General features: G+C 40.8%; 1 protein-coding gene and 1 long non-coding RNA gene across 2 annotated transcripts in view; one reads left to right on the forward strand and one right to left on the reverse strand.

Annotated features, from left to right (window-relative positions):
- LOC307001275 overlaps positions 1 to 23,767 on the reverse strand; it is a 192,584-nt gene that overhangs the window by 35,924 nt on the left and 132,893 nt on the right. The gene's annotated exons all lie outside the window — the stretch shown is intronic.
- On the forward strand, positions 6,006 to 22,570 carry LOC307001869 (uncharacterized protein; the record flags this gene model as incomplete). The annotated part of the gene is made up of 10 exons (XM_079618882.1): positions 6,006 to 6,187; positions 7,144 to 7,275; positions 12,155 to 12,317; positions 16,015 to 16,207; positions 16,319 to 16,387; positions 16,587 to 16,688; positions 19,850 to 19,882; positions 19,971 to 21,924; positions 22,045 to 22,176; positions 22,350 to 22,570. Exons 1-10 carry the CDS (start codon positions 6,034 to 6,036, stop codon positions 22,568 to 22,570), a joined length of 3,153 nt encoding a protein of 1,050 aa, XP_079475008.1. The 5' UTR covers positions 6,006 to 6,033.

Genomic DNA, 23,767 nt, shown 5'->3' on the forward strand with positions numbered 1-23,767 from the left:
TCTCTGCTCATGTGTCCATTTATTTTGCGCTCCCCTACTGATTTTTCATTAAAGACGAGACTACAAATGGAAAGTCAGTGAAACAGAGGGATTACGGCGGAAAAGTGATGAAAAGTTCAGAGCAAAAGGCAGAAGTTAAAGTATGGAAGAAAGTAAATGACTTTCTGTGGAATACAAAAAGAGTAAATTCGAAGAATCTTTACACAGACCTTTTCCATTCAACAACAGTTCATAGTTACCACTCTCAGACTATCTCAGACAATATCATTAATAGTCTATATGCTATATTCAAAGTCTTCTGAGTGTAAACAAGGCTATTAAATGATTAAAGGGATTTTAATGTAAGTAATTCTTTAATAATTTCCTTACTATTTTTTTTCACTTAATTTAATTATTTTGTGATTGTCTAACCTCATCGCATGTGAAATTAGTCAAAATATTCTCATCGGAGTTGCCAAATAGGAATGTATATGCAAATGTTGGAGTATATCATACTCTTTTATTTAAAATAAACCCTTTATGTTTATAAAAAAGACAAACGCAGTTATGCCATAACATGCTGTCTAGGGCTTTGCCAAGGCACCATTCTTAAATGACTTGAACACTTTTATTTTCTCAATCACCAAACAGCACAAACACATATCAACAGCTCCAATGTTTTTGTTCAGCAGAAACAAAAGTGGTATAAAATGTTGTTTATGTGAGAAAGAGACCATAAACGGACTATACCACACTGAAGATGGGAGGACAGACACTTTATTAGCTACTCTTCTGTACAGATGGTGTAGAGCAGGCGAGTCAGGCCCTCTGGGAACAAAACCTGGGGCTTGATTAAGCACCGGCCCCAGCGAGGGTGCGCATGAGAACGGGGCCACCTGGAGGAGCTTCCCCTGGAGAACTGCACTCCCAACCCTGCCCTCCCTCCGCCTCTGTCAGGAGACGCCAAGGACACAAGTGCGAGAATGCTGAACAAAGCAAACCACCATTGCGTCATATAAACAAATCATCTTTAAAACAGTTCAAGCGAGGCAGAGGGGAGAAACGAAGTAAATAGCTTTCCTTGCTATCGCTAAATAAAATGTTAATCTGTTTGACCCTGAAACTTCCACTTACTGCCTGCCGCCCGGGTCAAACAGAAGGAGGGAGTCGCTCATGATTAAACCAGGAGAATATGTCTGAGCAAACAAAGAAGAACTAAAAACATTCCAGAGGAGATGAGTCGTAAGGTAAAAGCTTTTGACAGTTCACCCATCTGAAAGGCCCGATACATACAGTACATACTGTTATTTAGACATAAATAGTTCATATGTAAATATAGATAGAACAAATAGGCCTAGTTATTTACTTCAGGTTGTCAAACGTTAGTGAATCATGTTCACTACACCTTTACTCGGTAAGGACACCAGCTGCAAATTAAAACTCACTGCAAATCTAGTTTAGATAAGTTAGTAGCCCTACTATCATTTGTTTGCAGATGCTTGGTTTGATATGTTATACTGTATGCCACTGTATATAATCAGGTTGTTTGTAATGTTCTGGTTGTATGTGTGAGCCGTGATACAATCTCTGATACAGCCCCGTTCCAAGCATCTTACCGCAGGAATGCACAGATAAGCATCGTAAATAAACATCTGTCCTCCCTCTCTCTCTCTTCCCACTCTCTCCCTTTCAATCTGTCCATCTATCAGCCCATTCCTCCCACCGCTCCTTCAATAACTCTCTCTCGTTCACTCCTAAAGGGTCGTCGGTGCAGTAGATTACGGATAAATCACCCATCTACCTCTCCAAATGAATACAGGTGCTGCCCACACCTGAAAGGAGGTTTCTCCTCTAATCTCTCATTCTCTTCCTCGTCTCGCCATCATTTTTAGGAGGAAAGAGAGCAATCTGGCTTATTGCATTATTTACAAACCAATTTAACGGTGTTCTGCTCCGTGAATAACCGTTCGCATCCACCCCCGTAGGACAGATATTGCTAAGAAAGAAGAGGAGGAACTAGGAAAAGAAAGGAGGAAGTAAGCAGACGTGGAAAAAGTTGTGTTTTGAAATAAATCACTCGATTACAACTTTGAGCATATGGCGCCCCCGTCATCACCCGAGATGATGCTAATAAAATGAAGGCAAACGCAACTGACACGCTAGATGCAGAGCCAAGTTGTCTCTGATAAGCACCTGTCCCGCCGTTAAGTCAGAATAAAGAGGTTTGTTAATGATGGATAACGAATTCACTAAAAGTACCGTGGAGACGCAACACTCTCGGCTCTGCCTCTGAAGTAGGTGAGAAAATCTTTTGAAAATAGTTTTGTGCTTGACAGCTATTTCTGTGGATTCCCATATGAGTGTTTTCTCTCAGACAAATTGTTTATTAATTAGAAAGAAGTGTGTGTGTGTGTGTGTGTGTGTGTGTGTGTGTGTGTGTGTGTGTGTGTGTGTGTGTGTGTGTGTGTGTGTGTGTGTGTGTGTGTGTGTGTGTGTGTGTGTGTGTGTGTGTGTGTGTGTGTGTGTGTGTGTGTGTGTGTGTGTGTGTGTGCTTATGTCCCTTTTGGGTACATTCACCAGGATACACACCAGTAAACTGAGGACCACCTAAAAAATTTAGGACATTTTGTATGTCCTCATTTGTTTGACTATATAATGGCATTCAGCATACTCTAAAATGGTGTCCAGACTTAAAATCTCACTTGTCCCAAAAAATCACTTTTAAGTGATTTGTGTATGTGAAGTGTGTATGCCCCCCCACTAAAGTGTGTATAACACAGCGCCCTCTAGGAGTACTGCACTTCCGGAAAAGATACACACTTCGGGGATTCTGACCAATCAGAGCACTACAAAAGCGGGACTTGATGATCTGACCAATCAGAGGCCAACACGTCATCAACAAACATGGCGGAGGCAAAAACGATCATGATTATGATCTGAATTGACAGATAATCCACATTAAATTATAGAAAAATTCCCAATAATTAGTATTTAAATAAAAATAGACTCATTTGCCCTGAGCAGCAGGACCTCTCATGACTTATATGAGCATGTTTTTTTTAACTTTTAATCCTCGCGTTTTGCTCTCGCATCAGTCTCTGCTCTGTGTGTGTGTGTGTGAAGATCGCGCTTCCCCGCGTCACCGTGACTACAGCACGAACAGTAATAGGAGTTTATTAATCATGTAGGAACGAGTTTGAAGCGGGGAAGGGACATACAGATTAAGTCATGTGAATTTAAAAAGTACATATTTCCTTCCAAAAGCGGGACAACTGCTTAAATCTGTCAATATGGGTGTGATGATTTATTCATCTGAGTTTGTTTAATAAAAATACACAAGCCACAAAACGAAAACGTGCTAAATCGCTTGCTTTTATGAGTGAGTTTATTTGTTTTAAGTGTTTTCTCCTACTTTGCGTTCTGCCGTTCTCTTTCATCCGCGATGTCCCTGAGCGGCCGCCGCCCCTCCCCCACCCACCGCACGAGCAGGAGAACAGTCACACACACAGAGCAACACATTCTCTTTAGCCTATATTATATAGAGGAAACCAGGAACAGCAAACATTCTCTTTATATATATTTTATATATAGGAGAGCAGTTACATCAAACATTATCTTTATATTATAGTATATTATATAGAGGAGAGCACAGCAAACATTCTAATTATATCATATTATTTTACAGTTTTTCTCAGTCACTTTGGTGCATTTCTCAGATCACAACAAAAATTATTGTTCAACCTCCACATTATCTAGTCACTTGTGCACATCATAATTAAATCAATCATTCATTTGAACAAATTGCAAATGCTTTGTTACATTCATGCAATTGATGTAGGCTACAAGTGTCTGCTGTTTCTTACATTATTAATTTCTTATGTCACGTTGATCAAAATGTATTATACTGGTTCTCTGTTGAATAGTCTTACCCCTCAAAACATACAGGCATTAGTTCCATAAGTCATTAATGCAGAATGGATGAACTAGTTGTCATAAACTGTCAATACATTTTCTATGCAATTCTATTAGATTTTTTTTGTCCTGAATTTACATTTACATTTTGTTGAATTGCAGAGGTGAATTCTGAATTTCACTAATGAAGGGGAATGTAAAGCATTAGATCAATCAATGATCATCCAGTTCTCTATAATAGCTCAGAGTACATCTCATTTGGGAAGCATAATAGACAGAGCACAACACGTTACACACTCTGAGAATGGAAGAACAACCGAAGAACAGCCGAGAAGAAGAAGAAGAAGAGGAGTAAGTATGTGTGGTGGAAGGGTACAGAGGTAAAACAGAGGAAGAGGTAGAACAGGCCAAGATTGTGTGTTTCTGAAGAAATAAGGGCCACTATTGTAGATAATGTTCTCAGTCATAACCTTATGGCAGAGGCGGTCGAATGGTGCAGCCGAATGTTTGGAAAACAACCGTGTATGTCCTCAATCATTCAAGCGTTTGTAGACAAAACAGGTGTGTAATCAGACAGTGTTCACATACTGTACTGTATACCATAAACTGTAGACTTACTGTAATGCTATATTACAGCAGTCTACTTGCAATTTACATTATACAGTAAATATACTTGATAGAGACATAATGTAAAACACACACGTACATACAGTATATGTGTGACATAGTCTTTTTCTTTATATCGCAATGACATTGTACAGTCATTTTTTGACAGACCAACAGTGTATCTGTGAATCCTGTCCAGTCTCATCTAGAGTAATGCGTACATGTGTGTCATACAGATATTAAGTGCAGTCTTATGCATTTTCAATCATTGTCATCAAAATCATAGTTTATTTCTGAAAATATTGATAGAGTATATTGACAACCTGACTAAGCATTTTGACATTCTTGTTTGCAAACAATGACACACAAGGACTTGTCATTCTGATGACACTGATATGTTAATTGATTTAGTACTAGTATTTTGAGCAAGTTACAGGCTTTTGATGGTAATCTATTGTGTTTTGTTGTTTGTACAAATTGTTTTGAGAAATGCACTTACTGGTTTGCAAATCTTAAGGTTCAAGAAATGTACTAAAGCGACTGATAAGAACTATACTAGAGGAGTGGAGTTACAACAAACATTCTCTCTCTCTCTCTCTCTCTCTCTCTCTCTCTCTCTCTCTCTCTCTCTCTCTCTCTCTCTCTCTCTCTCTCTCTCTATATATATATATATATATATATATACAGGGGCGTAGTTTGTGGGGGAGATAACCCCTACAACCCCCCCCCCCACACAATATTTATACCATGAAAAAAAAAACCCCGCCAATGTTCAAACCAAATCTACGCCCTTGTATATATATATATATATATATATAGAGAGAGAGAGAGAGAGAGAGAGAGAGAGAGAGAGAGAGAGAGAGAGAGAGAGAGAGAGAGAGAGGGAGGGAGGGAGGGAGGGAGGGGGAGAGACAGAGCAGTATAGTCATACAAAAGAAAATAAAATGTTTAAAATAATCATGAATCAAGCTGACACATTTACATGTTTGTTTACAGGTTTATTTTGCTCTTACTTGATTTTAAAAGCCATTGGATATCCAACCCTAACCCTAACCCTAACCCTACCCTAGCCCTAGCTCTGCCTCTGACTGCCAGTCTGACTGAGATCTGCTCATGTTGAGATCAGCCGCCCTTCCCCCACAGCACTGATCGCGCGCGCGCCCTTCCCCCACAGCACTGACTCTGATCGCGCGCGCGCCCTCCCCCACTGGGACTGACTGCAGTGACAGAGAGATGAACTAACAGACTGACAGGTATATAGCTTAATCAGAAGTGCTGCTCAAAAGACGACAATCTGTTGTGGCTATGCGTTTTTAAAGCACTTTTACAAGGTCTAGCAGCTTCTTCGCCCTTTAATGTAAAATACCATTAATTTATTAAAGAAATAAAAAGAAGATAATGCTGTTAAAGTACACATTAAAGTTTAATTTAGTGCCTTGACATAATCCACACCCTTCCCCCATCTTAACTCAAATAAATTCTGAAGTAGTTGTGGGACACGACCTATTTTTTTACAGTCTATGGACACGACACGTGATGAAACGACAAAAACACGTGAAATCAAAATACGTAACTACGTCATTTACGCAAGTGTCGACCGTGCGTGGATGCGTTTTCCCGGGAAATGCACACGTGACAAGACGCGAAACAGACCATAGAACAGACGACAACCCTCCACCACGCAGGAAAGGTGAGATCAAGACTTGTCCTGAAAATGCATGATAAGATAACTAAATACATTGAGAAATATGAAAGTTAATAAGATGTATGTTTATTTTATTGGTTTAATTATTTTTTTTGCTTAGAGTTTTATTTACTTATCGCTTATATTTGAGTTTGCTTCTCATTTGATGATTTGTTGCTATAAGGAAAAAAGTTTGTTGTCTAACGTTACTTGTAGGCATTGACCAGTAAATATAATTTTGCTATTATTTTTTATATAATAGTTCTTTAGATTCTACAAATTAACCAAAACAACCGAGTCAGTGATAGTCTACTATGTCATTGTTTTTCTCAGAAGTGTTGTCAAATAGCTAATTTTTTACATCATTATTATTTGATATATTATTGTAATACATTATTCAATTATAAAAAAAAATCAGTGGAATGTTTTTTTATTTATTATTTATTAATTATTTTTATATTGATTGTTTTGCCCAATGACGGTACATAGACATTTTATAGTATTTTTATTGTGTTTCAAGCTCCAAAGCAGACAAAAAGCACATTAAAAATAGTCCCTATGAATCTAGCTGGTTATTGAAAATCTCCCATATGCTGTAGCTCTTAAATCAAATATGAATATACAGTAGATTTATGTCAATTGTGGTCACAGGACACACAAGAACCAATGGTTTTTGGCATCATTGACATTGCCCTTTTTTATCTAAATGCCTGTTGTAGACTGGTCACATGTGATGTCATTGAATAGAGCTCTGATATAATATAAAGATATACTTTAGTGTTGAACAGAAAAAAACACAACACAGGTTTGGAACAACATGAGGTTAATTTGGAACAACAATTAATGTAATTGTATGTTAATTATGTATGTTTTTGGGTGAACAAATCCAGTAAGATCAACAAGATTGTTTAAATATGCTTGTTTATTTCATTCACCTTATATTTTTTATAAATTTTTTCCAGTCATTGCAAGAAAGAAAGTCAGCATGCTGGGAAATAAAAGACGTAGAAAACCTCTGCAGGACGCTGAGCACCACATTGCCTGTGAAACCGACAAGCCTGGGCTTCAAGAGCAGTTCATCAGCAAATATAAAGGCAAGTATTTATGACTAAGCAGTTTATTGATCATGTTAATCTACATAACTGAGAATTTAATGTGAGGCGAGTCATATGGTTATTAGGCCAACTAATATCCATGTTTCACAAGTTGAAAAATATTTTTTATTTTTTTTATTGTGCAGTCAAGATTCCTGAATAGAGTTCTGCAGGCATGAGCCCTAAAACAGCAACATTTAAATGTTTGCACTTCCAGTTCTATCAACCTAACGTTAATGTTTACTTGCACATTCTTAACTCGATTGCATAATAAGCAGACAGTTCTTGTGGTCATGTAAATGCAGACTAAGGTCATCATAAACGGCTTAAGCCAATCGACACAGATAGATTTTTACCCCTTATTCCAAATTTGCATGTAAACACCTGCATTCTGTGGCTTATTGAAGTGAGCATGTGTGATGTGTGACAGGAAAGTTTACATACTGTGGATTTAAGCACATCCAGACAGAGCGAGTGTTTTCTTGACCCAAGAAACTCTTAAAATGTGTTCTCATCTCATGCAGAAGGGGTACAGTCAAAATACTGCATCCGATACTGCATGAGAGGAGAATATGTAAGTTTTCCGTTAAAATTCTGGAATACACTTGGCTTTATTTAAAGGACAAGTTCGGTATTTTACACTTAAAGCCCTGTTTACAGATCGTATCTGATGAAATCGAACGGTTAAGATTAAAATTTGGACACATGCTCCTGTCCCAAGAATTTTTGGTTTATTTCGCTTTCCCCCCCCCACCCCCACAATGGCTGTCTATGTGCACTGGAACATTCCTTCCTAAAACACATTAAACTTTCGTTTACAAAGACGTGAAACTCACCGAGTGGTCAGGGGTGTTCACTGATATGCTCACTCAAAAATCGCTGCAAAAGATGCTTTCCAACAGGTTTTATCGTAGTTTTCCTGCTCAACGGAAGAATGGGTGTGATGCGTTTGAAAAAAAATAGGTCCACAGTTTTACAACTAATGGTAAAACACCTGTTAGAAAGCATCTTTTGCAGCGATTTTTGAGTGAGCATATCAGTGAACACCCCTGACCACTCGGTGAGTTTCACGTCTTTGTAAACGAAAGTTTAATGTGTTTTAGGAAGGAATGTTCCAATGCACATAGACAGCCATTGTGGAGGTGGGGGGGGGGAGCGAAATAAACCTAAAATTCTCGGGACAGCAGCATGTGTCCAAATTTTAATCTTAACCGTTCTATTTCGTCAGATACGATCTGAAAACAGGGCTTTAAGTGTAAAATACAGAACTTACCCTTTAACATTACAACTGACATGACATATGGAATACACAGTCAGATACACGAATGTTTAGGTTTTGAGATAATTTACCTGATTTACTTATAAAGTCTTGTGGTTTATGTGGTTATTGGTTTGCATGTAAACCAGGACAGTGCTGCCCTACAAAGGCAAAAGACCTTAACTCGTGTGTGGAACTGAGAAAAATTACTTTAAAGATTTTTAGTTGTCCCGCCAAATTTACATTAATTATAGGTAGGACACTGGAAATCTTGCAATTAGATGTTTTAGTAATGAAAATGATTTACATAAAAAAATCTTGAGCGCAACCTTGACTTTTGACCACTATTTTAAAGTTACTGTACTCTGCCTTTGTATTGTCAGCAACAAGTGAGATGTCATCCAAAAGGCAGTAACTTCCACATTATCAATATTTGGTTGCTGATCACCATTAACAAAATAATTATAGTAACAGCTGTATAAAATCTAGTGATCATGGCATTTAATTTGTATGATTTACAATTACTTATAACCATCTACTTATTACTATCCTGTAGGGGTGTAACGGTACGCAAAAATCACGGTTCGGTACGTACCTCGGTTTTAAAGTCACGATTCGGTTCATTTTCGGTACAGTAAGGGAAAGAAATGCAAAACATTAAACTGCTGGTTGTTTACTATAAACTTTTTTTTAACAATTTGTTTACACTTTTTTAAACACACTTTTTAATAAAATATAACGTTAGGCTAATAAATAAAAAAGATATAAAATAAAAAAAGAATAAGAAATAAAATACTGCTGCAAAGTTCTCCACTAAATAAAATACTCTCAAACCAATATTGGCCGTGACGCTAGCTAGCGAGAGGCTGGGCTAAAGCGAGCGTGCCGTGTATGTGGTGATCTTTATTTATGCGATATTTATGTCCGAGCCCGACCCGAGAGTTAAAATCCAATTTTTTTTCTCATGCTAATGACACATGTACGTTTGTTTGTGTGGAAAGCCCGCTTTTAACAGAAAGGCATTCGGAAATGTCCACAGATGAGCGCATTAGCGTTCTTAACACAGGCGCGCTTGCACGTGTTTCGTTGTCACAGCAACATAAACAAATGTCCGTACACAGGAAGACAGATGTTATGGTAATTTTTACATGTATTTGAATCACAAAAACAATTAATCAGATTTAATCAGTGCAACGCGGAGACTTCCGACACTTACTATGTTCGTGTGGAAACTCGGAATTGACGCATGTTCCGCACACAAAACTAGCCTAATTTACGTGAAAGATTGCATTCGGTGCACATGTGCACCGTACCGAAAGTCCTGTACCGAAACGGTCCGGTACGAATACATGTACCGTTACACCCCTACTATCCTGTGCTTTGGTTGCATTCTGATGGCATTATTAATACATTAGACATGACAAAATACCTCCATTGTGGTAAAGAGTATGGTATCGAGTGACATAAGACTTGCTAAGCGCATTCAAAATGATAAAACAGATTGTTGCGCACATTCGACCCGGGGACTGGTTTATAGCGGTGGATCTAAAAGACGCATACACTTCAACGTTGAGATAACCCCTTTATCACAGGCGGTTCCCGAGATTCGTGTTCGAAGGTGTCGCGCTCCTTGTATGTTCATGAAAATTACAAATGCCATTTCCCCTTTGGGACTCAGTGGGGAGTGCGTTCTGGACTACCTCGACGACTAATGCATTTATAGCACAACCTTCTGTGTTCTGCGTCTTTTCAGTGTGTGGTGGTTTCAGCTGTCTGCCCTGTTATTGTGGTGGTGCACTTCGCTCGTCCCGCGGATTTATTCCAGACGCTGTGATTGTAGGTATAACTCGCGTAACAGCTGGTCTGATGTTGTATGCACCAGCACTTGTTGCTTCATTATATTATCACTCCCTGTGACATAGGCTATTAGTCCAGCGTTGGCTCGACGGTGTTCAGGGCGGTGCTAAAGGCGTCTGTGCAGTTTTGGCTCTCTGCCAGCTAAATGCATGAATGTTTTAACCAGGTCCGGTACCCGATCTGGGTGAGGCGGGGCTTTAGTTCTTTGTTGTATTCATCTGCTACGGCATGTGTAATTTTTCTGTCATATCCTTCGCGATCGATATCGCACGTTTGTCAATGGAGTGGGTTTAGACCGTACTAAATGTTCTGACCGCGTTTGTGCAGGACTAAGCTCTGGGGACATCAGAAGCTACAGGGACTGATGGAAGCTGTACCAAGTGCACAGGCTACACTGTAATACAATTTTAATGGACAGTAAAACAAAGGCAGAACACCGTACAATCTGATAGGTGGCATTATTTGATAGAACACCGGCACAGTATCTTCATATTGACGGGCGGCTACACAAAGGCAGAGTACCGTAACTCAATTTGAGCGTTGCAAAACAAAGCCAAAGAGCGGTAACTGGAGTTACGGTGTTCTGCCTTGGTTTCTCGTGGGCTTTTTGAAATTACTGTTAAGACAACCCATTCTTTTTTTTGAAAAAACAATATAATTGACTCAAGATACTTATCCACATGATAAAGGAGGTCTCGATTGTGCCAAAAATAACGAATTTTCGACCACAATTTAAGTCACAGTCCTTTGCCTTTGCACGGCAGAATGGATTATTTCAATAAGGTGTTTTTTGTTTGTTGTTTTTTATCAGCGTATCGGTGTGCAAGTAAACATCACGTTTATTCTACAACATAAAATACATCAGTAATGCTCTCTTGTGTGTTTTTTTTAAAAAGCCTTTACTTGTCTTGTAAAAGACAGTTGCTAACAAGCGTCTAAATGGGAGACAAGTTGTCTGGGACATTAAACACCATCAACTGAACAGATAAACTCATCTAGTCACTTTTACAGCCTCGTTGTGTTTATAATCGCACTCTTGCAAACTATTCTATACAGGTAGATTAAAGGATGTACACGGCACACAATCAGTCAACATGCATTATAAGAATGCAAAAACATTATATATATTACAAAGGGAGATGGATCTTAAAGCTTTAGAGTTCCTGTAGGCACATTTATCAACAACAACAAAAAAACCCTCTATACTTTTATCTAAACTATAGAAGCCAAATAAAACATCCATATACCACAAAGAAAACTATCCGAAAGAGATACAAATAATAAACAAACATAATTGTTTTTTAAATTAATGCAACACAGACACATTCTAGATGAGTTGTTGAACCTTCATCATAAGGAAGTTGAAGTTTTGCAACTGTGGTGTAGTTTATAGACTAACTTTAGCTTATTTTCTGCAAATCCTATAAGGTTTTTGTGGAGGGAACCAGGGGAGGTGAACTACCCGGTTGGTCTGCAAAAATACGTCATCACTTCAGCACTCTGTTCTAAACAATATATAGCCATGATAATATTGATTGTCTAAAAAAAATTGATTACATTTTAACTGTATACTTTTAAGACTTAAAAGTATAATGTAAAGTAAAAAAAGCAAAGCATGCTTCGAGATTAGCCTGGCTATTGACTATTTTCCTTCAGTAATTTCCCTTTTACATCATATAATGTACATAATATGGTTGAGAACTTTTAGTAATAATCAAAATAATAGTTGACATTAAAGAAACTGAAGCTATTTCTCCTCTTTAGGTCGTGGAGTTTTCACCGCTGGAGCTTTCTTCAGAGGTGATTTTGTTCTTGAATACAGAGGTGAACTTCTGAGTTCACAGGAGAGTCTTGACCGAACTGAACACTACACTGAAGCTGAGAACACGTTCCTGTTTGATTTTCAGTGGCATGGCAAAAATTGGTGGTGAGTATAGAACTGTTGGATTGATGTAGTAGGGATGCTAAAATATCTGGAACTGTAAAATACTTAGTTCATGCCTGTAGTTCTGTTCGCTTGGTTCGCTTGGTCCGTGTACGCTTAATGTTCAGATTGGCATTTCTATCGTCAAACATGTTATGCTTGACCAGTCTGTCCTTTTAGGGTCACATCTTCCTGTTTTTGGTTGTTTACATGTCTCTGGTCCATGTTACGTTAATATTTCATTCGAACTGCACCAGAGTTCGTTTGGAAGCCAACTGAGACCCATTTTTTCAGCGTCTCGGTCAGTTTGTTTGGTGGCACCAGGGTTCAGATTAGGGCTGAACGATACATCGAATTTTCATCGTCATCGCGATATGAACTCCGGCGATGAACACATCGCAACAGACAGCCTGACACGATGAATAATGCCTGGTTCAGATTAGCACTAACTTACACGTTTTTGACTCCTAAAATCTTGTCGTGGACAAGAAACATGACAGACAACACGTTGCTTTCCGACCAGTCATCGCGTGCCGTCACACACACACATTCACTCGCAAACATTCACTCGCACGCACAGACACACAAACACACACTCACTGTCCCTCGCTCACTCACTCGCTCACTCACGCACGCACGCACACACACACACACACACACATACGCTCACACGCTCACTGGCGTACACACACACTCACTGTTGCACTCACTCACGTCTCGCCTCGCTCACATATTCAACCCGTCGTGGAGGACCGTTAAAGAATTAAACATGCTATAGTCTTTCTGTCATGAAGCATCGCAGACGCGACGTAGGTTGTCGCCCACTGTGACACACTATACGAGATGAAACGATCGAATCTTGCGTCCCGACGCCCGTTGTCGTTATTACGAATCACCACGACACCCATACGTCAAACGGATCGTGCCAAAATCGTGTAGCCTATTCTGAACCAGGCAGGTAATAAATGTTTGACCTATCACGCAAAGAACCTATTAAAGCACTAAGACATGGGAACAGTATAGTTAACAATCACATTTATCGCAAGTCATATCGTTATCGCAATATTAAACAATGTTATCGCACATCGCAGCTTTTCCTCATATCGTGCAGCCCTAGTTCAGATGGCAGCGTTCACACTTATTCAAATGAACAGCACTAACGGTCTAAACAAACATGCCAGGTGTGAACACACCCTAATACTTAAAATTCACCATGAACTGACACGAAGAGTACTGAGTGCAGTTTCCTTGAGTCATCAATATTTGTTTTTCCTGTATTCCCAAAAGAGAACAAAATGGTAAATTTTAGATGCGTTTATCTGAGAACTGAGAGGATGCTGCAGTGAACTATCATATAGATCAGTGGTTCTCAGATAGCCTGACTACGTCAGACTTCCTACTTCCGCTAATTTCATTTCGCTCCTGTATTCAGTCTGAGATAGCGGCCTATCTTTCAGTTTTCCACCGGCCTTCGGACGGCCGGGCCAATCAACGAACAGAGGGCGGGCTGAGAGCCGTGACGTAGACGCTAAGCGCCGAGTTTTACATGGTAGGTTAGAGAAATCGAAAACCGAAACGAGACACGGGATGCAATTCGCTCTGTTATGGAGAACCAGTGCCGCCGCTCCCACCACGCGCTGTGCGTAGGGAACCAAGAGCGGAGGAGGCACCAAAAAAATAGTGTTTCCGGGAGTCTCCCGCATATTGATAGCGGCTCACTGACGCCCGCGAATTAGTTAAAATCTCCGGAATCTAGAGCGATCGCGCCCGCGAGACAGAGACTGTGCTCCAAACCGCGTAGCGCGTGCACGGCAGAGAGGGAGAGAGAGCAAGAGAGGCGCGTGTGCCTCATGAAGCTTCTCGGGGTAGAGCGCATCATAAAGGAATTATGCTTAGGGCACCGAAATGGCTAGCAGCGGCACTGGCTGAGTTTAAAAGATATAATCCTAAATTTGAGAGTTGGCTACAAATATTTTCTTGTTTCACTCTGTCAAAAATAAGTTTAGAGGCCGTGATTGTACCGTGGATGCGTAGATTAACGACGCCTAATCTGCAAAAGTCGTTTACAGCCATGTTCACTCCGGTATTTCGCTCGCATCATCATGTGTTTACAGCAGGTTTACAGTGTAAGTTCGATCTTAGATTTGAGTTCGATGCATGATGTCTGTGGTTCAATGCGGCTGTACAGGCGCATAACATACGTCCTAACTAAACTTATCTGATTGGCTTACGGGTAACCAATGATTTTAAACTTCAGACAAGCGCCCCCTAGCGAGAGAGAAAACACTTCTCTATTATGCCATTCCAGACTCTGTCTACGAAGCAAAGTGAAGTAGCTGAGTCTGGTATTACCAGGCTAGTTCTCAGACCCTCCTCTCTGCACATTCTGTATGTCTCCTTCACCTGACATCAGGGTTCCTACGGGGTTTGGAAAAGTATGGAAAAGTATGGAATTTGATTTGAGTAATTTCCAGGTCTGGAAAAGTATGGAAAAAAGAAAGTAGAGTATGGAAAAATATTTCCATTTCCAGACTATTGCCCCTGTTTAGTTTTCTATAATGGAAAATCTAATGAATTAAAAAAAAAAAATGCTGTGCATTCACGAGTTCACACATGCATGAAATCAGATATAGTCATTTATCCCCCCTTTGACTCGGATAGAAAACCAGCCAAGAGTGAGATGAGGGGGTGGTGGAGGGATGCTGTGAAACTGTCATGATGGGACACGGGTGATACCGGCTTAAATCCACTTTTGGGGTGAAAATACTGACATGCCTAAGACTTTTGCACAGTAGTGTATATAATAAACTTTTTTGTGCCCTCGAGAAACTATTCACATGTGCACAGGAATTGTTTTGCATGCTTGCGCATTACAATTTCTAGTTTTATATATAACCTATGTCTACTGACACCACAGCAGAATAAAATAACTGGCTTAAAACCATTTTTTGGGGGACTGAAAATACTCATGAAAATGTCTCTATAGCACATATTGTGTTTATCGTGCAATTTATACGCAAAAATTAACCAAACGTATAATACACACGCACCCCACACCACTACTAAACCTACCCTAACCAACCCATGCGTATCCTATGCATGTAAAAACTCATTCTCGCGTATAAATTGCACGATAAACACAATAGGTGCTAGGGACGCATTTAGTGTGACCGGGTTGGTTACCCAGTGACGTGTAGCCGTCACGGAAGTGGGATTCAAATTCCTGATGACTCGGTTTAGGTGGTTCAAAGTCGATTTTTCTTTTGAGAAACAATAACTTAATTTATTGCGTGCTCTTTAATTTTCATACCTTTGCAGAGAGCTGCATTACACATTGCATGAAAGGGAATCTTTGATAAAGCATAATAGGGACACTTTGAATATGGTCTGAAAATCTACAGAGAAGATTTTAAATTTGAGTCTGGAAAAGTATGGAATTTTGAAATGGAAAATGTGTAGGAACCCTGTGACATACTCAGTTGAGTTAATAGAGCCGTGTTCTGATGATGACTGATCATCTGAATAAGGTGAATTTAAACACGAGTACTTGTATTAAAACACATACAACATATACAGAGCGGTGGGTTTCCAGGACTGGAGCTCAGAACCAGTTATAAAAATGTGTATAATACATATATATATAAAAATGTCTAGCATACTAAGATTACAAGTCTTGAGTGGAAATGTTATGTCTTTGTAGCATGGATGCATCTAAAGAAGACACGTCCTTGGGAAGACTTGTCAACGATGAGACCAGAAATCCTACTTGCAAAATGAGAACCGTTGAAGTGAGCAGAAAACCTCACCTTTGTCTCTTTGCTGTACGAGACATTCTACCAGGGGAGGAAATCACTTACAATTATGGAGACTCAGATTGGCCATGGCGAATCAAGGTACTATCAAGAAAATGCTAAAGAGATTGATCAGTAATCAGTAAATTCATGATAATCTTTTACTCTCATTCTGATTAGTTACCATGTGATTGTGGTCTCATATTTCTCAAGCCTTTAAATCAAGCATCAGCAGAATCCACTGATAAAAAGCCAGCCAGCAGTTTGGGCCCGCAGAAATCGGTAAGTCCACTTCAAAACATCTGTATCATTATATTATTATTATATCATTATATTATTGACTCTTTTAGCATAGAGTTGTGTGTGAAAGGAATGATGGATAAATTGTAGGACAGCTAGAGGAATGAATGTGAACAAAGTTTTTCTGTCCTTTACAAATATCCTGAATTTGATATACACTGCTTTCTTTTCTGATATCCAGCCCCATTGTGCAGCTTCTGATTCCTCTCCTGAATTGGACATGGTGAACAGCAATGGTCCACATGAGCAGTCAGTCAAAGCAAGAACATCAAGGAATAAAATGGTAACCATGTCATACATGAAGCAACTATCTACTGATGTTTACTGCCAGCTAGTTAAAAGTGCAGTAAGTGATTTCTGAGAAACACTGTTGATATTTGAAATCGACACTCAAACACACTCCTCCCTTCATTGCTCTGCCCCCAAAATAATGAACACGCAACACAGGCAGCCACTGACTGCTCAGGTGTTCAACTAGAAAAGATCTTTATCACTGGGAAACCATAGGATGCATTTACAGGTTTGGTTTTAGTTGATTGTAGGTGCATATCCACTTCATCCAGCACACGTGTGTAATAGTAGTCGGAAGTTCGGATCATTTTACTGACTCGGATATTTGAATCTCGTTCATCAAAATGAACAAATAATTTTTCGAGTCATTTCGTTCATTTCAGCAGAATGTATTTAAAATGTAAAATGTTAGCCAAATTCCCCAAACACATCAAATGTTGATTGCATTTAGAATAAGAAAAAAATTGCAAAAGGATAAATTATGAGAAACAGAAACAATTAATTAATCTGGGTCTTCAGGGTATGCTGTCTGTTAGTTTACCTCACCTTCCGAAGCCGTTCGTTCTGGACTCCAGGACACTGGAGTTACACCTCTACTCTTTACCAGAAGTGCAGTGGGATTTTTAATGACCACAGAGTCAGGACCTCGGTTTAACGTCTCATCCGAAGGATGCTATGGAGTAAAATGTAGCGCCTTACTACCAACCTCTGCTAGTTAAAGGAGTAGTTAACTTCAGGATTAAAAAGTTCCTGATAATTTACTCACCCTCACATCATCCAAGATGTTCATGTCTTTCTTTCTTTAATGGAATATAAATAACTGTTTTTGAGGAAAACATTCCAGGAGAAGAGGAGATTTTTCTCCATATAGTGACTTCAATGGGGTCCAACAGTTTCAGGTCCAAATGTGAGTTTCAATGCAGCGATAAGAATAAGAAAAGTAATTCCTTACTCCTGAGGAATAAGAGTCTTATCTAGACAAACTAGCCGCCATAACAAAATAAACATTTATATACTTTTAAACCACAAATGCTCGTCTTGCACTAGCTCTGCGATGCGCCACACATTACTTCATCAGGTTGAAAGGTCATGCGTGTTCCAGTTCAAAAAGGTAGGATAGGCCGAAAAACTCTCCTCCATCTTCAAAATCGTCTGAAATGCCGTTTGTCTTAGTCTTTGCACGTTCTCTTTGTAAACACTAGGTTGGTACTTTCGCCTGCCTTCCGCGTGACCTTTTATCGTGATTACGTAATGTGTGGGGCATCAGAGCTAGTGCAAGACGGGCATTTGTGGTATATAAATGTTTATTTTGTTATAAAATGGCAAATGGTTTGTCTAGATAAGTCTCTTATTCCTTGGCTGGATCGTGTTGAGACTTTGAAGCTGCACTGAAACTCACATCTGGACCTTCGACCCGGTGGACCATTGAAGTCACTATATGGAGAAAAATCCTGGAATGTTTTCCTCTAAAAACTTCATTTCTTTTCCACTAAAGAAAGACATGGACATCTTGGATGGTGTGAGGGTGAGTAAATTATCAGGAAATTGTAATTCTGAAGTGAACTAATCCTTTAACTAGTTATTGGTTTACAGTTTTAATGTATGAACCAATGTAACTATTAACGTGACTATTGTCACAATTTGTATGTAAAGTTTGTATAAATGTTTGTTTTTTAAGAGTTTTATTATCTTATTAACGATCTTTGCTTTGAAATGTGCAAAACATGTTTCTTTATTTTTTTTGTTCACCCCTACAGTGTTTTTTCTTATCTTATATGGCTGCTACAGTTTTCAATATTGTTAATGTACATTTTATTCTTGTTTAAGCTAAATAGCTCTTTATATATCTGCAGAAGCGGTTTCAATCAAGACAGTCATCCTCAGTCGCATCCACATCTGATGCACCCTCTTCATCGGCACCCTGTGCTTTGTCCACTTGTATAGTGGCCTCATCTACCTCATGCCATCCTGCCCTGTCCTCATCACAGTCACCACCTCCTGCTCCACCCACGTCACCATCATCCTCGCCTGCGCAGCCCTCATCGCCTTCTCCTGCGCCACCCACGTCACCATCATCCTCGCCTGCGCAGCCCTCATCGCCTTCTCCTGCGCCACCCACGTCACCAACAGCCTCGCCTGCGCAGCCCTCATCGCCTTCTCCTGCGCCACCCACGTCACCATCATCCTCGCCTGCGCAGCCCTCATCGCCTTCTCCTGCGCCACCCACGTCACCAACAGCCTCGCCTGCGCAGCCCTCATCGCCTTCTCCTGCGCCACCCACGTCACCAACAGCCTCGCCTGCGCAGCCCTCATCGCCTTCTCCTGCGCCACCCACGTCACCAACAGCCTCGCCTGCGCAGCCCTCACCGCCTTCTCCTGCGCCACCCACGTCACCAACAGCCTCGCCTGCGCAGCCCTCACCGCCTTCTCCTGCGCCACCCACGTCACCAACAGCCTCGCCTGCGCAGCCCTCACCGCCTTCTCCTGCGCCACCCACGTCACCAACAGCCTCGCCTGCGCAGCCCTCATCGCCTTCTCCTGCGCCACCCACGTCACCAACAGCCTCGCCTGCGCAGCCCTCATCGCCTTCTCCTGCGCCACCCACGTCACCAACAGCCTCGCCTGCGCAGCCCTCATCGCCTTCTCCTGCGCCACCCACGTCACCAACAGCCTCGCCTGCGCAGCCCTCATCGCCTTCTCCTGCGCCACCCACGTCACCAACAGCCTCGCCTGCGCAGCCCTCATCGCCATCTCCTGCGCCACCCACGTCACCAACAGCCTCGCCTGCGCAGCCCTCACCGCCTTCTCCTGCGCCACCCACGTCACCAACAGCCTCGCCTGCGCAGCCCTCATCGCCTTCTCCTGCGCCACCCACGTCACCAACAGCCTCGCCTGCGCAGCCCTCATCGCCTTCTCCTGCACTGCCTTCATCATCCTCATCCTCGCCTGCTCCCCCCGTATCTTCACCTTGTGCTGCATCAACACCTGTGGTTCACTCATCACAGGTGTCTGGGACACTCTCATTAAGGGAGGTGGGTAGATTCATTTGCTGAATTATTGGGATGGTCGGGGTGTATTGCACTGGTAGAACTAACAATAGATTATATGAAATTGTATATTATTTATATTTGTTTGTATTTCTCCTTTTTCCAGATATCCTCTTTAAGGCCATCAAGAAAAAGACAGGTAATTATGACTTTGCTATCTGCAATATGATGAAATGTAATGTTACAGGAACCACTGTCATGAGTAAGTGTTAAATTCTCTCATTCAGTGTTCAGGAAGTGCCGACTGTGAAACAGATTACAGCGATGTCACAGACTACAGCGATGTTGACTACATACCAAAAATCAGCTCAGATGAATCGGATGGTAGTTCTTCTGGACATGACATGGTCAAAAGTGCTTTGATACATCCAACATCTCCCAACGAGGCAGGTAGTTCATCTGATCAATCTATGACAGTACCATCACCAAAAAAGATGAAATGCCAATCTAAAGAGACAAACACCTTATCTGGTGATAAAACTTTTATTCAGTCAATGCCATCACCAAAGCAGGAACGCAAGACATACAACAAGAAGCAGTATTGCCTTTATTGCTCTAAGCCATATTCAAAAATGGCAAGACACCTTGAATTTGTCCATCGCAACGAAGTGGGGGTTGTAAAGGCAGTAGCATTTCCAAAACATTCCAAAGAAAGACGAGTCCAGTTAAACCTCCTTAGAAAAAGGGGCAACTTTGCCCACAACACAGATGTGGTGAGACAAGGACATGGGGAGATGATTGCCTGCTACCGTCCAAAATATAGACAAAGAGCCAAAGAATTCATTCACTGCATTTACTGCCAAGGGCTTTATAACAAGCGTAGCCTTTGGAAACATATCAAAAACTGTCCCCTGAAACCTAAAGATGATGATGCCAAGGGCAGGAAAAGAGTTCGATCTCTGTGTGCTCTAAACACACCAGTCGGCTTAGAAGTGAGCAAAGGTTTCAAGAAAATACTGTCCTTTATGAACTATGATGAAGTTTCGCGTGTAGTTCATACTGACAGATGCATCATGCAGCTGGGGGAGCACATGTTCAACAGGATGGGGTCTGATGTGACCAAACATGACTACATCAGACAGAAGATGAGAGAAGTAGGCAGACTTCTTCTTGAAGCAAGGAAGATTACCCCACTAAGAACAATGGTAGACTTCTTCATACCAGCAAACTTCAAACATGTCATAGCAGCTGTTAAAGTTGTGTCTGGCTTCGATGAAGAGAAAAACACCTACCGCATTCCTTCTTTAGCTCTCAAACTTGGGCATTCTTTAAACAAGATCTCTAGTATTGTTGAGAGCAATGCCATGATGTATGGAGATCATGAGCGTGCTGAGTGTGCCCAAGACTTCAGGAAAATACACCAGGCAAGGTGGAATGAGTACATTTCTGCTGGTGCTATAACTACATTGAAAGAAGCCAAGTGGAACACACCACAGATCATTCCTTTCACTCAGGATGTCAGAGTCCTGCACACACATCTTGAAAAGAAACACAATGGGCTCCTAAGTAAGCTCAGATCTTGCCCTTCTGCTGACAGCTACACTGCTCTAGCCAAGGTCACGCTGTCTCAGGTCATCCTGTTCAACCGAAGGAGAGAAGGTGAAGTATCCCGGATGCTTTTGTCAGCTTTTAAAAGCAGGGACACTTCTGAGCTACACGAAGACATTGCCATCTGTCTGTCTGAGTTTGAGAGGAAGCTGTGTCTCCACTTCACAAGAGTTGAGATCCGTGGTAAACGAGGGAGAAAGGTTCCTGTGCTCCTCAAGCCTTCCATGGTTTCTGCCATGGAGCTGCTCGTTGAAACGCGTGAGCTTTGTGGTGTTCCAGCAGAGAATCCCTTTATGTTTGGCAGATGTGGAGCATTGTCGGCCTACAGAGGAGGAGAGTGCATCAACAAAGCTGCTTGCGAATGTGGCATAAAGAACCCTGAAGCACTGTCATCAACTAGGCTCAGGAAACACATAGCAACCATGTCTAAAATTCTTAATCTTGATGAGAATGAAGCAGACCAACTGGCTGATTTCCTTGGTCACGATATCAGAATCCACAGACAGTATTACCGGTTACCAGAGGGAACACTGCAGCTGGCAAAAATGAGTAAAGTCCTAATGGCCATGGAGAAAGGAACACTGTCTGACTACAAAGGAAAGAAACTTGATGACATTGAAATCGACCCAAATGGTTGAGTATACTTGGACTGTCTGTGTGTATTTGTGCTGTACATATTTGCTAAATTATGTATATAATTATGTCACAGATGCTAAGTATAAGCAATAAAGTGTTATTTTTTTTGTCAATTAGAGCAACTTGAGGCCCAAGGTGATTCCATGTCAAGTGATGAGGAGGATTACAGTGACCTATCTCAGACAACAGCACCAGCAGAGACTGATCAACCTGTTCAATCTGATCAATCTGTTTCACAGGAGGATCAATGTAAGAAAAATCTCTATATTGCACAAACAACAATAATCAAATAAACATGAATTATCTCCATGCAGCAATATCCAGCCAAAAGAAAAAAATCTACACATTAAGACACAGTCTTGATTTGGTCTTTACTTACTGATTTAGTTGTAATGAGAATTTACTTTTTAATTATTTCATAGGTTCTTCAAACGCTCCAAAAAAGAAATGGGAGGACAGTGAGGTAAAAGCAGTAGAGAGACACATGATGAAGTTCATCAAGACATGCAAAGTTCCTGGTAAGCAAGACTGTGAAAGATGCATTCACGCAGAGCCAGAAGCTTTGAAGCAGCGAACATGGACTGGTGTGAAAAATTATGTGCGGAACAGGATCACGACTCTTAAAAGAAAGGGTGGTTTGTAGGGAGGCACAAACACCAACACTTTGCACATTATGCTTTTTTTGTAAGAAATAGAGCTAAAGTGTAGAAATATTTTGAGGATAGAATGAAACCGAATTAGAAGTGAAAAGTTGGAGTATAAGAAGGCTAATGAAGGAGAGGATAGTAAGATAGTTAATTTTCATTATTCAGTTTTTTTTGTTCAGTTACAATGAAGTTGGATGAAACGTCATGTTAAACTTTGTGATATTTCTGTCATAGAGGGATGGGAGAATGTAAAGATGATAAAACAACTGGGAAGAGTGATTAGGTGTGTTGGACATCGGCTGCTGGATGTAACGGATCGGTGAGTTGCCGTGTGCAGGCGAGAGGAGCTGAAAACTGAGACGTGAGTCGGACACTTTCTGCTTTCCGTAGTGACGCAGAGCCAGAAGCTTTGAAGCAGCGAACATGGACTGGTGTGAAAAATTATGTGCGGAACAGGATCACGACTCTTAAAAGTAAGGGTGGTATGTAGGGAGGCACAAACACTTCAACACTTTGCACATTATGCTCTTTCTGTAAGAAATGGAGCTAAATTAAAAGAAATTAGGATAGGGTGTAGAAATTAAAATTGAGACGCTCATGCGGTGATTGCATACTTTACCACAGCTGAAGTGGAATAAATGCATTATTTTCCAAATACAGATATTTCATAGACATTTTCATACATTTATTGCTTAATACAGCGTCTGTTTGTACAAGAATAAAGTTCAACATAAGCCTAAATACCAATGAAGTGGGGTCTACATTGTATCAGTTTTATTTTGATAAGCATGACACAATATAACATTGCGACTACATGAAAAGCTTTCACTGTAATAAAAATAACAGTGGAACTGTGGTGACAGCATTAGTGGAACTGAAGGTGTGAGAATAAACACGTGATCGTTGCCATGCGGTGGATTCGGCCAATCGTGGATCGTGCATGATCAGCGGCTGACTTGAGTTGACTTGCATGCCGGTTAGAACTTGTGTCCGACTTCAGACAGTGACGCCCCGTGACTGTGACGTATGGCTTCAGTCTCGTGAGAGCGATTGGAGAGCAGGACTCAGCCAGTGCAATTTCTCCAGAGCAACTCACGAGGTCTGATGACGACACAACTGATCCACGATTGGCCGAATCCACCGCATGGCAACGATCAACGATCTTAAACCTTCAGTTCCACTAATGCTCACAA

The sequence above is a fragment of the Phoxinus phoxinus genome (assembly GCF_949152265.1).
Source record: "Phoxinus phoxinus genome assembly, chromosome: 7".
Lineage (NCBI taxonomy): Eukaryota > Metazoa > Chordata > Actinopteri > Cypriniformes > Leuciscidae > Phoxinus > Phoxinus phoxinus.